The 15,509-nt window shown below is 43.2% G+C and overlaps 1 protein-coding gene across 2 annotated transcripts in view; it reads right to left on the reverse strand.

The window, feature by feature from the left end:
- Positions 1 to 311: 311 nt before the first annotated feature.
- CIT (citron rho-interacting serine/threonine kinase) overlaps positions 312 to 15,509 on the reverse strand; it is a 71,149-nt gene continuing 55,951 nt past the window's right edge. For both annotated transcript variants that reach the window (XM_010174879.1, XM_010174878.1), the window contains 18 exons: positions 14,810 to 14,972; positions 14,399 to 14,563; positions 13,047 to 13,184; positions 12,593 to 12,773; positions 12,293 to 12,384; positions 11,890 to 11,994; positions 10,845 to 11,014; positions 9,784 to 9,864; positions 9,438 to 9,573; positions 8,076 to 8,215; positions 7,147 to 7,239; positions 4,438 to 4,546; positions 4,183 to 4,311; positions 3,268 to 3,348; positions 2,583 to 2,661; positions 2,284 to 2,466; positions 852 to 1,155; positions 312 to 373 (listed from right to left, as the gene is read on the reverse strand). In XM_010174879.1, coding sequence (XP_010173181.1) covers positions 350 to 373; positions 852 to 1,155; positions 2,284 to 2,466; positions 2,583 to 2,661; positions 3,268 to 3,348; positions 4,183 to 4,311; positions 4,438 to 4,546; positions 7,147 to 7,239; positions 8,076 to 8,215; positions 9,438 to 9,573; positions 9,784 to 9,864; positions 10,845 to 11,014; positions 11,890 to 11,994; positions 12,293 to 12,384; positions 12,593 to 12,773; positions 13,047 to 13,184; positions 14,399 to 14,563; positions 14,810 to 14,972 — 2,373 coding nt within the window. In that variant the 3' untranslated portion in view covers positions 312 to 349. The remainder of the gene's footprint in view (positions 374 to 851; positions 1,156 to 2,283; positions 2,467 to 2,582; positions 2,662 to 3,267; positions 3,349 to 4,182; positions 4,312 to 4,437; positions 4,547 to 7,146; positions 7,240 to 8,075; positions 8,216 to 9,437; positions 9,574 to 9,783; positions 9,865 to 10,844; positions 11,015 to 11,889; positions 11,995 to 12,292; positions 12,385 to 12,592; positions 12,774 to 13,046; positions 13,185 to 14,398; positions 14,564 to 14,809; positions 14,973 to 15,509) is intronic.

Consider the following 15,509-nt stretch of genomic DNA (forward strand, 5'->3'; position numbering starts at 1 on the left):
AGTGAGCTGGTAAGGGGTGCTAACCACATTAAAGACCTGGGGTGGGACTCTAGTCCCCTTTAATTTCCTCAATGAACTACTAGGGACTAAAGTGAACACAAAAAAGTTCATGAACTGCTTGAAAGAGTAACAGTAGTACAAAGTGCAAAAACAGGAGTGCAGGAAAGTGCAGAGAAATTAACTGAGATGCGAACAATCTTCAAAAGCGTCACGTCTCCCGGCGCGGAGCTGGCTCTGGCCCAGGAGTGCTGTCGTGGTGACGGGGCGGCGGACGTATGGAGTGCATATACTCAGTGTATTTCCTTTTTTTTCCTGCAGGTCAAGATGAGTAACTTTGTCTAGTTGAGACTTACACTGAAGACTGGTCCCAGACCTGGCAGGGAAATAAAAGTGACAGTTACAAGTCACACACATTTTTCTCACTCAGGCACAGGTGCCGGCAGTGCATCATTAACTACCGCTGCTGGCGCTGAGCGCGCTGCGTGCTGCCGGGTGGCACGATCTTAAACCCCTGACCAGGGCAGTACTGTCAGCATTGCTCAGAACACAGCAGGCTCCTGCGATCCTTTCTCCAGGCATTGTCCCCCAACTTGATTTCTGTTGGTAAATGCACCTTTGCTTTCAGATCTGGAGGGCTTGAGCCTGTTCCAGAGTCAAGCTGCTTTTGCAGTTACAGGACTAGCACGAGGGAAGGTGTCCACAGGGCCGGTGAGTTACACCGTACATGCTCTGCTTTAGGAGAAGTTGGGGGGCTGAGATTTGATTTGCTCTTGTACTTCACAGCACCATCAGCCCTTCTGCAGTCCACACCTTCTCCTGAGAACATAAAAGTTCTCCAGGCTCCTACTTACCTTATTGACTTGAGCAAGAGGAGTTCTGGCACCACTCACAGGCATTCGTCCTCGGCTGCTCTCATCAAACAGTCTCCCAGGGGACCTTTCTCTGCGGGTGCTCAGAAGCCGGCCTGGAGATTTCTCCCTCTCCAGTGGTCGCCCAGGTGACTTGTCCCTCCGCAGCTCTGTCCTTCCCTCGCGGTACCGATGTGGTGTGCTTGGTTCTCGAGGGTGGCTTGGCCCCTCCGGCGGTCCTGGGCTTGATGCTACCCGCTTGGTTATGTGCTCGTTGTATGTGGGGGGGCCTCTCTTGTTAGGGCTGCTGTCATTCAAAAATAATGGACGCGAACAGCTGAGCGACAAAAACCTCACGTTACATTTTCTTTTAGCAAAAAATGTAACTTTCCCCAAACACCCAGCAGTGTTCAGGTGAAAAAGCATCAGCCCTCCCTGAGCCACGATGAAAAGCGCAAAGATTTTGATAGCTGAGTATCTGTTACATTAGCGACACTAGTAAATGCCTTAATGAACTGCTAATGCAAGTCACGTCTACACAACAGGCTACGAAAGTACATGTTCTCATCTATTTAAGCAGCATACTTTCCATAGAAAAGCACCCGAGAATTTGATACAGGCCTTTTCACATACAAAATCCTCAGCAGCTGCAGGTTAGCATGAGCTACAAGCCTCAGTTTCTCAGTTTCCAATGCTCAGTGGCACCATCAACCGCGGTGTTCATTCATAGAATCCCAGACTGGTTTGGGTTGGAATGGACCTTAAAGATCATCCAGTTCCAACCCCCCTGCCAGCAGCAGGGACACCTTCCACTAGACCAGGTTGCTCAAAGCCTCATCCAACCTGGCCTTGGACACTTCCAGGGAGGAGCAGCCACAGCTTCTCTGGGCAACCTGGGCCAGTGTCTCACCACCCTCACACCAAAGAATTTCTTCCCAATATCTCATCTAAACCTCCCCTCTTCCAGTTTAGAGCCGTTTATTCCCCCATCTGAAGTATCGCTGTTCTGCTGAACAGAACAAGACCCCATAACCCCTTCCCAACGCCGTCTCCCTCCAGCACACTCATCATTTCAGAGGATGGGGCTCTTGCTTTAGAGATCGTTACAGTCAATTGATGTTTAATGGCATCTAAGCTCACCAAGCTTTGAAGTCAACAGCTACAGCAACATAAAAGTAAACCAGCTGAAGATCACAAAGCATTTGTGGAGGAGATTACCCACGTATTCCCACAGAGTTAATGTTTCTTTGCCTTCTGGATTTTCAAATATCAGCAACTCTACTCCTCATTCTGTTCCAGCATCACCATAGCTGGCTGACACCAGCATCTTTAAGAGTGGAACAAGGGCATCCCACAACGTCAGGGGAAATAAACATCTGGGGCAAAGTTTGCTTATGAGGTGCACAAGGACCATAAGACACAGACTTCATTATACCTGCGCGTAGCAGAAGATCCTCTGTGGTGCTGCTCATTGTTGGTCTCCTTCACTAGGTTGCCCTTACAGCAAATCACCCTTAATTTGTCTTGGTAGGAGGAGGCCAAGTAGATAGCGCCAGATGAAATTGCAGGCCCCAGGTACCGTGGGTTGGGTATCTCCAAGTGGGCTCGTGCAGGAGTTCTGGGTAAAATTGCAGGAAAAAGCCTTTACAGTGACAACACTGAACCTTTTCCTGGCAAGTATAACACAGTCTTGCAGCACAGGCTGTTCAAAGTAATGAAAGGAGAACAGCTTACCCCAGAGAAGCTCGTGCCTGAATCTCAATCACTTCAAGGGAATTGAAGTGGGTCACAAACAGATAGGGCTCCCTGTAGGCTGAGGGAGCGACGCAGAGGGGGGAAAAGCACAAAATAAAATTCTCTGTTAAAAACTTCTAAAAAGCCTCAGTGAGCACAGCAGAGCCTCACAGCCCCTTGGGAAAACCAAGGGAATATACTTTCTGTAAGAAGACAGAGACGCTATTACTAACTAGGGAGATGCAAGCTTAAAGAATTGCTGCCTTAAAACTGTATCTCAAGAATTTTACCAACCAAAGTATCATGAAAAAGGCATTAAAACCAGACTATTAACTGAACCCAATCCCATTAGGTGGTGTGAAAGGCCTGAGGGAACCACACTGACACGATGGATTCTTGACTCTTTCAGAAACTTCCAAGCACCATTAAAAATTCCACTACCCAGTTCCATCACTGTCAGCCCAGGAACATTAAGGAAATAGAACTTTGGTTTAGTTTTCCTCAACCTGGTTATACTTCAGAAGGTCTACATTTGGATTTATAACGATCTTAAATCACAGGAGTATCTCCATAGTTTCTGTGAGAACTGGCAGACAGAAGCACTGAGTGAAGAACACCTGTCCCACAAGGTGCTTCCCACTTTCAATAATTGCCATAATCCAAATGAACATCTCTCAACACCTACCAAAAGCCAAGGGCAGGCGATTCCATTTCAGGTCATCTGTCCTGCTGCGTCTTCCATAAGAATCCACAAAGACACCAAACTCTGCCAAGAAAAGTCATGTCATGTCATGAGCATGTGCCTGAATTTTCATTTATTTCTGAAGGGACAAAGGCAATTGACCCCGGGCTTTTTAGCAGGGACAGGGTCCTTACTCTCTCACAGATCCTGGAGCCACATGAACTACTCTAACTGACGCTGAATTGGCTCGATGTGTAGGTGTAGACTTTACTTTCAGTACCAAAAGATACTGCAGTTCTAGGTCTGTCTATAGCACTTAAGGTGAGGTTATTCTTTAATCTACAGTTGGGAAGACTGAGATTCCTACTGTTACTCACTCAAAATTACTGCTAGTGGGGCGTTTGAAGACTTCCTGGGCATTTCCATGACACTATCCTAGAGGGCCAAAAAAAGCAGCTATACACAAAAATAACACCCTCTTCTTTCCTCACCAGTCTCACCAGTCTGTATGGAAACCAGACAAGAATGCCAAAGTCTGAAAATCTCTTACCATTTTATCAGGATAATCAAACACCTCTTTGCACTTCACCTTGACCACAATCCCTTCCCTTCAGGCACAGAAGCCTGCACGTGGCAACTGATCCACAGGCACGGAGAACTTGGAAGCCAGAAGCAAGTTGACCATACGCACCTCAGTTATTGCTATTTCAGTGCCAATGCCCTGTGCATTTTGGGGTTTAAACCACCAGCCACAGCTCTTCCAGGGCTTTTAGACTCACAGTCTTCAACAAATATTTGTTACCAGGTACTAGGAAGTTGACTCTGTTCAGCTTTCCAACAGTACTTAGCTACCTTCTGGCAGTTCACGTACCAGAGAGCATTTGTACTTCAACAACTACAAAACCATCCACCACTTACCATGGAAACACAGCAGATACTCCTCCCTCTGCCCCGTTGGGTTCACTTGGATGATACTGACTGGAAAACTGTTGGTGGAAGCAGCAAACACAGCAGAGGCCAAAGTGTGGTCATTTTTATCCAGAAACTCTGCAAAGGGAATGGAGAAAAACAGCTTGATCAGCACCAACTTTTTTTTCCTAAACAGCTTTAGAGAAGCTCCACCAAAAGAATCTGTGGAGCCACTTGGTGTGTTCCTCAGGAGACGTCTCCTACCCTCCAGCGTATACTGCTTCATCTCAATTTCATAGAACTTGTTGGTTCCAATGATGATGCTGTAAGTGGTCAAATGGATGCAGCTGCAAGGCTCAGAGGTTTCGATCTCCTGGAAAAGAGGAAAGTGTGGACCAATATTAGTTCCCTGTAGCAGTTTACAGATATTGCTGATTCTGGAAGGTTATATATTGCCACATTTGTCTCTATAAAAGGGAGACACGACAACCTCAAAGTCACTAACAGTCCCTCAAAAGTGTATGGAAAAGAACTCTTGCTAGAAGCAGAAGTTTTGTTTTGTTGGAGGTGATAGTTGCTTGAATACAGACTTGCAAATCAACTCAGCTCCATGTGCTAACCCTGGTAAGAACCTCTCCCTAGAACAGGCTATTCTGGAAGATATTCTTCTGCTCCGTAGCTCAGTTTTTGGGAGCAGTAGGGAGTGGCTCCCTACTTACCATAGGTCACAGCCATGCCAGTGACTGCATGTCTGATCAGCTCTGGAGGTAAGACCAGGACTGTCATTCAACCCAAACTGCTCACACTTGTCACTAGGAAGTCTATGAGTCAAAACTGCCCCAGCTCCAGAGTAGCTGTGCTAGAACAATCGCTGCTGAGCCTGGAAGTCACCAGGAATCAGGGCAGCTGCTAGAAAGGCAGATGGGAGATCCTAACACAATTGCAGGAGGATTGACCCCAGTCAAGTCCCAAACTCTTTATAACCCCCAGAGCAAAACTCTTGGCAGTAAGCACGTCCATCACGGTGATTCCCCCAACAGCCTGAATCAGCTCCCTACAAAGGCTCTGCCATTAACACTTAAGAAATTAACTTGATGACTCCTTAAGCAAAGGGAAGACAAACACACACCATCTCCCTTCCTTCTTTGTACCATGTAACACAGATAGGTTGTTCACCAAGAGCTGCTTTGAGATGGAACAGCCAGGATAGCTCTGCAGGTTAACCGGACACAACACACAGATCCCCAGATCTGAGGACAAGATTCCTTGCATAATTCCTGGTTAATCTGGAAATTTAGTTGGCAGAACAGAAAAGGCTGTTCTGGGCTCACTGCCATCTTGTTAGGATCTAAATTCAGTTGTCTGGATTAGTGAAGATAAGGAAAACCTGCCTTCTAAAACACGGCTCTGCGTGTTCTGCATGTAAGCCCTTGTCAAGGCAGTAAGTTCACCACAGAGGTGAACGGCAGCACGAACAGAGGTGGGCGACAGTTCATCTGCAGAGCTTCTGCCAGCTGCTGCTCCATCGTGAGCAGAGTTGACATCAGCCTGTGGATGTTCCAGGTTTGTGGCATCCACATTGCTTGTACCAAGATCTCCATCAAACATGTCTTTACCTCCAAGGAGGCCCAGCCTCTGGATTACTGTGCCGCCTCTGGCTCCTTACAGCAGTGCCAGTGTGGCACTCAGTGGCCATAAAAGCCTCAGTCAAGCTGTAAATTGAACTGGTGCCTTCAAAGTAACCTGCAGAAGCTCCCAGGGACAGGTACTTTGAACATCCCTTAATTTATGAATTGGAGAGGAGCTGAGTTTCTGGGTACCAGCCCTTTTTAAGGCAGGCAGTGTTTAAACTCTCTGTTCTGAGGAGAGTGCCCTAATATTTTGGGGTTTTTTCTGGATGTGTATGAGCCTATAAAATTTATTCAGGACAATTCATTGGACTTGTCTTCAAGAGCAATAGTGGGTTAGATGCTCTGAGCACTATCTACCTGCAACTGGCTGGCTGAAGAGTTGCCATAGTTCTGCTTTATCATGGCAGAAAGCAGCCTGACAAGATTGCAGAAGCATTTGGCCAAGGCCCTCGGACACATGGTCTGAATGTTGGGATTGTCCTGTGCAGGGACAGGAGTTGGACTCCATGATCCTTGTGGGTCCCTCCCAACTCACAACATTCTGTGATTCTATGAATTGAGATGCCCTTGCGCCTTGGTCCTCATGACACAACGGAGCCTGAGCCCCCTGGCCAGGCTGGTCCAGGGGTCCCATGGCATGGCTGAGCCCTAATATCACTGCTCACAGCCATGTCCAATTAAGTCAGCACCACAAAAGCCCAAGAAAACAGGAGTGGAAATGGCCACAAGCTTGGCCAGGGGAGGTGGGCAAGGCTGGGATGCTGCCTGTTGCCTGTGCTGGAGCAATTTGGGGTTGGTTAATGGGCTGGGAACCTTTTTGCCAAGTATCCCCGATGACAGGGGCACATCAGGTGCCTCTTCCATCATCATGGGAGCCACACATGTACCAGGACGGTGCAGAACTATCCTGTGATGCAATAATATTAAATACCTTTTGATCACTGGTACAGTAAACAAATTCAGATACCCATTGCTTTTTTAATTGCAAAGACAGAAGTAATTTGTTATGGATTTCTCCAAAGACGACAGAGGTGAGGGAACACTGCTGGATAGTTGAGAAGAAAGCCTTTTTTGGGTAAGTAAGCAAGAGTATGATCACAGCTGAGTACAGAATCCCAAAAAATCACAGTTCTGTCCTGCATCTCCCCACATATGTCAGCTCTTATTAAAGAAAATTGCTGCCTACTCCAGTTTTAGTCAGTGCCTCTTGCAATTTGTTATCATTTTAGATGACAAACAAATATTCTTATGCACACAAAAAGCTTAGAATGTTTGCTCCCAAGCAAAGTGTTAGTGCAATATGTGAACTGCCTCAGCTACTGAAGGGAATTACTAAGCTTACCTTTCTGATACAGAACTTGCTCAAGCTCTCATTGTATCGCAGAACAACCACTTTATTGGGCATGGCTGCACAGATACAAAGACCATTCTCAACCTGTAAGGAAGATTACAAACATAGTTCGGGATGGTAATAGAGAGTCAATTCTAATGCTGAGTGTGAAACGGGTCTGAGTACCTCTTGCCACAAAAAGAACGTCGCAGAGATAAGCAAGTACATTTTTAATAGGGTAGTTATTGTGAATTAATGAAAAACCTCTTCACATTCTCAAAAGAGAACGTGAATTTGAACTGCTTCTACGATTTCTTTTACACTTGGAAGAAGTTAATAAAAAATTTGAAGGTTTTCCAAAGAAAAATGTTTCATTAAAAGGGATAAGAAATTCAAATAGGTTTAGTCCAAGTTTTAACCCTTGAAACTGTTATATTAAACATCTCTTTGAAATGAATGATGTTCAGTTTGTTATCAAAGTAGTCTGTAGAAGTAATTGTGAATAAGAATTTTTGCTGTAGCTAAATGTTCCAGACTAAAACTGGGAATTAAGGTAAATATCAAGTGTTATCAAGTGACGCAGACACCTAAGTAAATTTGCTAGCCTGGAAGCTGTTACATGACATTCAAGAACAAACAGTAGATGGAATTCGCTAATTATAAATCTCAAAACTGAAGTCAGCTGTCAGGAGGCAGTTATCTGTGCTATGCTGTATTTCTTATTATGTAGCAGTTTCGGCTACACCATCATGTCGATCCTCCATCCTGTCTCCAGCTCAGCCTCTCTTCAGCCCTATGCTCTTCTTATTTAAAGAAAAAGATTTAAAACCAGAATATAGACCTTGGATTTGTTGCCAGTGAAATAAAGATGCTGATTTCACCAATACTGCACTCGGTGCAGTCTAAAGGGCGGTGTGGGGGCACAAGGAGCTGTATCCTACCTTGCCAGCAGCAAAAAGGTGACATCCTTTGACAGCCTCAAAGACATTTGGTGAGACATCGGGTTGGGCTGGGAGGTGAGACTGGGCTAGAGATTGCTTCACTTTCTTTACATCAACAAGACACAGAGCCCTTTCTTCTCCTGGAAACAAAAATGGTTACATTTTGTCAAGGGAAAACTCCCTATTCTCTACAAAATTCTGTTCTGTTACCTAAGCAGCAGCTTATCATCACAGGCTGTTACTGTGGTAACAGTCACAAGGGACCATGTAGAATTCAGTCCATATTATTCCTATTAAAAGTGAAACAAAACTTACAAAAACTGAACCACACAACAGGCAGGAAATCCACTGGGGGAAGAACCATTCTCTCCCTGGGTTATTAGTGTTGCTAAGGTCTAGTAGATCACAATAACAGCGGCCTCATTAGGATACTATTCAAAATTAGCCAGGAAGTTTTATTTTAGCCTGCAGTAAAAGGTGCTTTAGCCTCTCTGTGCCAACAGAACCGGCAATGGATCTCCAAGAAGTGCCCTAATAAATTGCATTACAGGCCACGTTCCTCTCTGAAGTCTAACACCACAGTAACATAGCCTGCTCCTAATTTTGTGTGAGATTTTATTTTTCCAACTCCTTTTTTCTCTACCACCCTGAAACAAATAAAGTATGAACAGCTTAAACCTTTACAAGGGGAAAAGAACAAACAGAACAAAGAGAGAATTTGTTTTTCATTCCCTACAAATGTCATATAGACACTTGATAATTTGGGCTTTCAGATGAAGATACGCCCTAATGTTCAGCATGCCTACATCCGTGTAGGAAGGATTATCTCTGGAAAACCACAGATGGAGAGATTAAAGCTGGTGTTCTTTTCACAAGGGAATCTTAAACCATGAAAGAAGTCTCAATTTTGTTACAGGGATTAGTGCTTAGAACAAGAGAGGTTAAGCGTTGTTGGCCCTAGGCTACAGTGATCACAGCGTGGTTAACTGCGTTAAAAAGAAAGGTCATGCAGTGATTAGGAAGAGATAAGCTCACTGATCAGCTCAACACTTTTTAAATTGAACTTAAAATGATGAGTAACCCCTAAGCTGGAAATGTTTTATCTCTAGTTCCTCCTTTCCCCAGCTTTGGAAACCAAGGAATCACTTTCTCCAAGGTTTAACTGAGCCTTCATTCACATGCACACTTACAAGAAAGCCTCAGACAGTCCTGTGTTAACCCCAGGAACTGACTCCTCTCAACACACTGATTACAAGAAGAAAAAAGCCTGTAATGAATCCAAAGGAAAGCCCGGCCCTTTGGCACCCACAAAGCAACTACCACACATGACTGCAGGACAAATAGTAACATAAAGCCCCCTACCTGCTATCATGAGTAGCTTCTCCAGATCCTTGATGAGGTGAATTTGGAAGACAGCACCCATTCCTGGGATGTGCGTTAAGGAGTTCTTCAGTACATTCAAGGCATAGAGACCTTCTTCTGCACCCACCAGTACAACCTACGGTGACAACAGGGAAAAAATAAAAATAGCTCTACATGAGGAGAACGAGGAATGCTCCAAGAGCAAACCTGGATGATATCATTTACCAGTGAAAAGATAAAACAAACCAACAAACAAGTATATAATTACACATATTGCCGTTAAGACACCGTTTCCATGAATGAAATATCCCATACTCAGAAAGACCTGGCTGGACGTTATCATTACCTGGTCACTGAAGGGCATCGTGCAATTTATATCCAAACGGTCTTCACCCTCCAGCTTCAGCAGGGAGTTTCCCAGCAACTTCTGCAAATGACAAAAAGATTTTTTTATTTTTTTTTGGTCGAGTTAATCTTTATCTCTTACTCTATTAGTATTTTAACAACGTAAGGTCATCATATTGACAGGCAAAAAGCTTGGCACAGACTTCTGTATCTCAGAAAGCTAAAAGCTGCAGGGATGCTACCTACAAAAGAATTAGTAAACTTTTATCTGCCTGAAACACAGCCAGGCAAACTGCTCAGAATTAACCTAAACTCAGACAGAACCTGTTGTTGTCCCTCCCTTCCATTTCCCCCAGATCTCCTGCAATGGAGCAGTGAGTTTTCCTAGGGGGAGGATTAAAAAAAATTATGAGTTTTGGAGGAAGCATGTATTTTCCTCAGAAACAGAAGGAATGGTAGCATGTGGAAAGAGATGATTTCCTGCTACTCAGACATGCCCTGCCTCCAGAGCTAACATTCTAATATGCAATGCTGTAGAATCAAATCTCCCTTTATCAGAAAACAGTGAGTTATTAGTGCAATGATGAAAAAGGCTACCCAAAACAAATCCATTTCACTTCTAATTCTTATCAGGAAAAAAACTGAAACACACACACACCCCCTTCCCCACCAAGGAACAAAAAAACCCCAACTCCATAAGAATGGGACAGGAGGGAGCTTTTTGCTTCTTTCTTTCTTTCAGGGTTTGCTCATTCTATGTGGCACATTATGATTTAACCCATGCCCTGACTGCTTGCACTTCTTTTTCTGTTTGCTGGAATTACAGAGATACAATTTTGGGATCCTCTCACTCTACTCCCCAGGTCCAAAGAAGGGTATTGCAATATAAAGCATCGGTCTCACAATGAACTATTTTCCTGGTACTCATGTTGTACATCATAAGGCAGAAGTTAAGAACTTACCTTCAGTTAAACCTCAGTATGTCAAATAGCGAAAAATTATTTTTCAAAACTCTGCTCCCTCCCAGAATATTTTATTATTAAATGAAACTTTTATACTCACAGCATCAGCCTCAGCTTTTTCTCTGGAAACTCTCCCACCTGCCACTATTGATTCCAGTGCTGTGACCCAGCGCTGTTTGTCAGGGAAGCTGGGTGCTAACAGGTAGAGTGTTCTACCAGGCCAGCAAGTGGTGTGTGGATGAGACTCCAATTTTAGGATATATGGCACATCTGAGATGTTATATAGATAGAATAAGACTTAGATTAGTTTTTGGAATATCATCAGTGGACTTAAAATCAACACCTTTCAGCCTCATTGGAGAGAAGTTGTATTTGTCATGATGGGTTACCATGGCAATTTATACATTGGTTTCTCCTTTACAGGTCCTGCACAGGCTAGCTACTGAAGGCTAAATATTAGCTGGATGTATGCAATCCATACATACAACACTGTCTCTACTAAATAAAAATAATTTCTTGCCTTTTATTCCAAAGAGAAAGAAATACCATTGTTGAAAAAAAGTACAAAACCAGCCACTTGACTAAAGTTTTCCCTGTACTGGTCAAGAAAAATCTGTAAAAATTGGTTATGGAAACCTTTGTTTTTAACAAGCTGTATCCTTTAATGTTAAAGTCAAGACATACATAATCTTGTCATCAGTTCTATTGAATACATACAAATCAAAACATCAACATTTGTTTCATAATAAGAGACTGTATACACCCCACAGTATTTCTAAGTTAATGACTTTCTGGTTAAAGCACAATGGTGGCATGAATTATGACACTTGACACTTGATAGAAAGCATTGAGAGAAGAAATTTAAATAAACCGAGTGCTTTTAAGTATGTTACAGAACTCTTAAATTTTACTTCCATTTGGCTTGATGATTATACTATTCACAGTTCAACTACCATGACAGCAACCGCCTGGATGTAACTAAATCTACGACTGACCTATTCACCTAATTCAAATAGAGGTAACCTCCAAATTACATAGTTACAGAGTGAAAGTTAAAGGGAGAAAATTCTGTTCAGCCAAACAGAATGCCAACTGATGGCAAGCCAGATGAAATCCATTTGACCTCATCTACATAAGATTCTCACCTGTCTTTGCTGTATTGGTAAGTTCAGTAGCTCCTACAGCTCCATGAACAGTTACATCGCCATCAGGAAGGCAGAGCTCAAACTCCTCCAGAGGCCTCTGTCCAGCTGCAGGCAGAATGGACAGATAGATTAAGAACAAAGAACAAACAAGTAAGTAGCAAGAAAATAATTGTGATAGCAAAATTAAGTGGATACACACTGGATGTTTCACTGCTAGCTTATTATGACATACCAGCTAGTAAAACTGACAAGGATCTAGAAAAACAGCAATATTGCCTTATTACAGGAGATTTAGCTAAGTTAGGTATGGCCACAGCAAACAGCAACAATCATTAAGCTGCTCAACTCACCAAACAGTATCTGAAGATTAAAAAAAAATTTCTTCCTAGAAATGCTAAGTTACCTTCTCTTGCTTCTGCATCATAAATGAGCACTTTTGTTCCTTCCAGGACAATATACTTCCTGTCCCAGCCCTGTTGCCCACGTTTATTATTCCTGAAGAAAACAAGCACAAAGCTGTGTTGGATTTTCTGTTTGGATTCTGAATAAAACAAGCATGCAACTCCTAGAAAGGCAAATTTCAGCAGCAGTAAGTAGTTGTAGTGGGCATGTACTGATTATCACATTGTAAGAGCCAAGATAATATAAGGAACTGTTCCAAATATTTCAGCACCTGATATGGCACCAGGACTCAGGTTTATACCTTGGCACTTTCATCCACCCTTCCAGACGCAGACTGCTGCTTGGCTCCTTCAGCTGCAGACCAGGAGAATTCATTTTATCCCGGCAGAATGCTTCAGAGAAGTGAGTGGCATATTCTGCTGGCAGTCCACAAGTAGCTGGCAAGCAAGTTGAGCATTTTGGGTGACACATCACCTGGCATTCTGACAAAAGGACAGAGAAAAATTTCTGTTAAATGACAAAAAAAATCATGACACAGCTGCCTCAATTTCTAACGCACAAACCCAGCCTTCCCAAGAATCTCCTACTCTAGACCATCAGATGTTTTCTAACGTAGAATGTTTGCACCAACTAGTTTCTAAGTCTTCATACTTGGCCCTTTCTTCAGCTTTCACTGAAAATCTGTTCTAGATGGCTGATGCTTTTTCATTCTACTGTCCAGTTACACTTTGTTTATGCACACACTCTGCTCTTACCGAGACATTTGGATGCCTGCCGTCCAAAGTGCACAGTGTCCAGACACACGGCGCATTTTGTTGCTCTCATATTTAGCCCCACGTTAAAACGATGTGGGATATTATGATGCATTCGCTCTTTCAGGCGTCGGCTGTACTCTGGAAGGGACAAAAATTATTGTCAGGATGAAAACTGTGATACAGATTAAAATTATAGTAGGTTCTGGCATTTTAAAGCCAAGGAAATGAAAAGTGACTACATCTCTCTTTTAGAGTTCTGCTGAACAAGGACACTATTTGCCTTTGCAACCTGCAAAGCTTAAGCTGCATTACCACCTCAGTAACCACCTTATACAGATGCACAGAACGCGCCGCTTGAGAACAGACTGTAGAACTGAAATGGCTAATGTTTGGTGTAGCAAGATTATGTCAATCAAACCAGCTAAATTTCAAGTCTGCACTCGGCTCCAATTCTTACAATGTGCTAAACTAATCTCTCAATTTTGCTTATAGCTAACAAACCCTTCAACACCTATACTGTTGTCATACAGCAACCATACAGCCTGCGTGCCAACCATCAGTGCCAGCATCTTAAAGAATACCTAAAATCCTCTGAGTGGATCTACATTCAGCAAAGTTTATCCTTCGAGGCATTGTCATGACATAATTCTCTTCCCTGCCCATGATCTGCCTCTGAGGACATCTTCCCATGCCAACATTACCCATCCTCACACCACCCCGTGCCTCCCCAGCTATCTGTGATGGCTGGATCAGTTTGTGGGTTCTGGCTGTTTCCAGCTGAAGGCTGGAGGTTTTAGTTCAGAGTCTCTGGGCTCAACACTCACTCTGGAATACTGGTTAACTAAGAATAAATGAGCAGAGCCCTCAATCCTTTCATTTGTTTCTGGTGATCCTCTCCCCTCCATTCTCAAGGATATGAAAGGGTATCCCCTTTTTCTAGTTAATAGGATATTAATGTTGTCTTTGACGTGCTACCTTCCTTTTATGCCTACCCAAAGTCTTAATAGAATTTTTCTGCTCAGCAGAACAAATCTGCAGTTTAGAAAAGTAAAAACATTAACTGCTAAGGCAACAGCCATAAATCCTTTCGATCAAGGCAGAGTAGTACAGAAAACATACTCCTTTGAAAAAAACCATGCCTTTAAAACAATTCATGCTAACAATTACTTTATTGCTGATGTTTTCAGAGATAAATTCTATAATACAAATAGAGAATTTTAAACCAAAAATGAAAGCAAAACTCATCATCTAATTTTCCTATCATGAAAAAAAGTCTGGTATTGAAATTAAAAAAAATCACATTGAAACAGTAAATAGAAAAATAGTAACAGAAAAGTTCACCAAGAACCTACCCTCTGGTGTGGAAGATTCCTTCCTGCGACTGGAGGGTGGAGCTAGCAAACTGATCGGAGTAGGCTGATGCTCTGGTGAGCGGACTATGGCAGACATGATGATCTGCTGCCTGGCTGTGGCTGGAGTAGAGGGATGAGGGTGGTCTGATATTTTCCGATGAGCAGCTATAGATGAGATAAATGCCACTCATTAACATAACCAATATGAAACACAAGTTCACAGCAGTGGTTCTGTGTAACCAATCAGTGGTTACAACCTGCAGAAAAAAGCGTAGCCTTGCTGCATCTTCACAGCAGTAGGTAAGAATTAAACAACATCTGTTACTGCTATAGTGGCACACAATTAAAGACACGTTTTCAGACCAAAACCGTGCACCTCCTTCCAGATTCACCTTTTCTGTTAACCCCTACCTTCTTCACGAGCAGATCTGAGTTCAATGCGTGTTTTCTGTAGAGCCTCCTCCAGCTCAGCAGAACGAGCCTTCTCCTTCTCCAGTGCCACTTTCAGCTCATTGTATTGCAGGGGAACCTGTGTGGGTAAAGAAGGGTCCTCTTTCCGCCGACTAAACAGGCCCTAGCAACAGAAACACACAGACAACTCCTAACTCCTAGTAAGAGATGGCTTCAACTAGGCAAAGTGCAACTAGCTAGTGGCAGTCCGGCCAGAGGGCCTCATTCTGATATGTGCAAGGATGGATTTTTAGTTCATATTGGCACTGGAGAGAAAATGTTGAGATATGGATTAGTTAAAGAGGGACGTACGTTACCTGTTGGTACTCAGGCCTTGAGTTTCCGAAAGCATCTAAACAGAGGATCTCAAAATACGTGGTTAAAATTAAATTACTTAATTCAAAATGACAGAACGGCTTATGACAAAGATGTGACACAAGTCACATCACCTGACTAATCAATCCTATGCTGTAACTACAAGACAATCACTCTAGATACACAGTATGTTCATACACACATACATACTTACCATGAAAAAAAGAATGGTTAAAATTCTGTATTCCTACAGCCTGACTGAGGTGTAGCTACCTCAGCAGAGTTGTAACTTAACTATTGTAGGAATAACAAAATACTGGAAAAGCCACAAAGAACATATTCTGCC

The sequence above is a fragment of the Antrostomus carolinensis genome, unplaced genomic scaffold (assembly GCF_000700745.2).
Source record: "Antrostomus carolinensis isolate BGI_N321 unplaced genomic scaffold, ASM70074v2 scaffold13609, whole genome shotgun sequence".
In the NCBI taxonomy this organism is placed as follows: domain Eukaryota; kingdom Metazoa; phylum Chordata; class Aves; order Caprimulgiformes; family Caprimulgidae; genus Antrostomus; species Antrostomus carolinensis.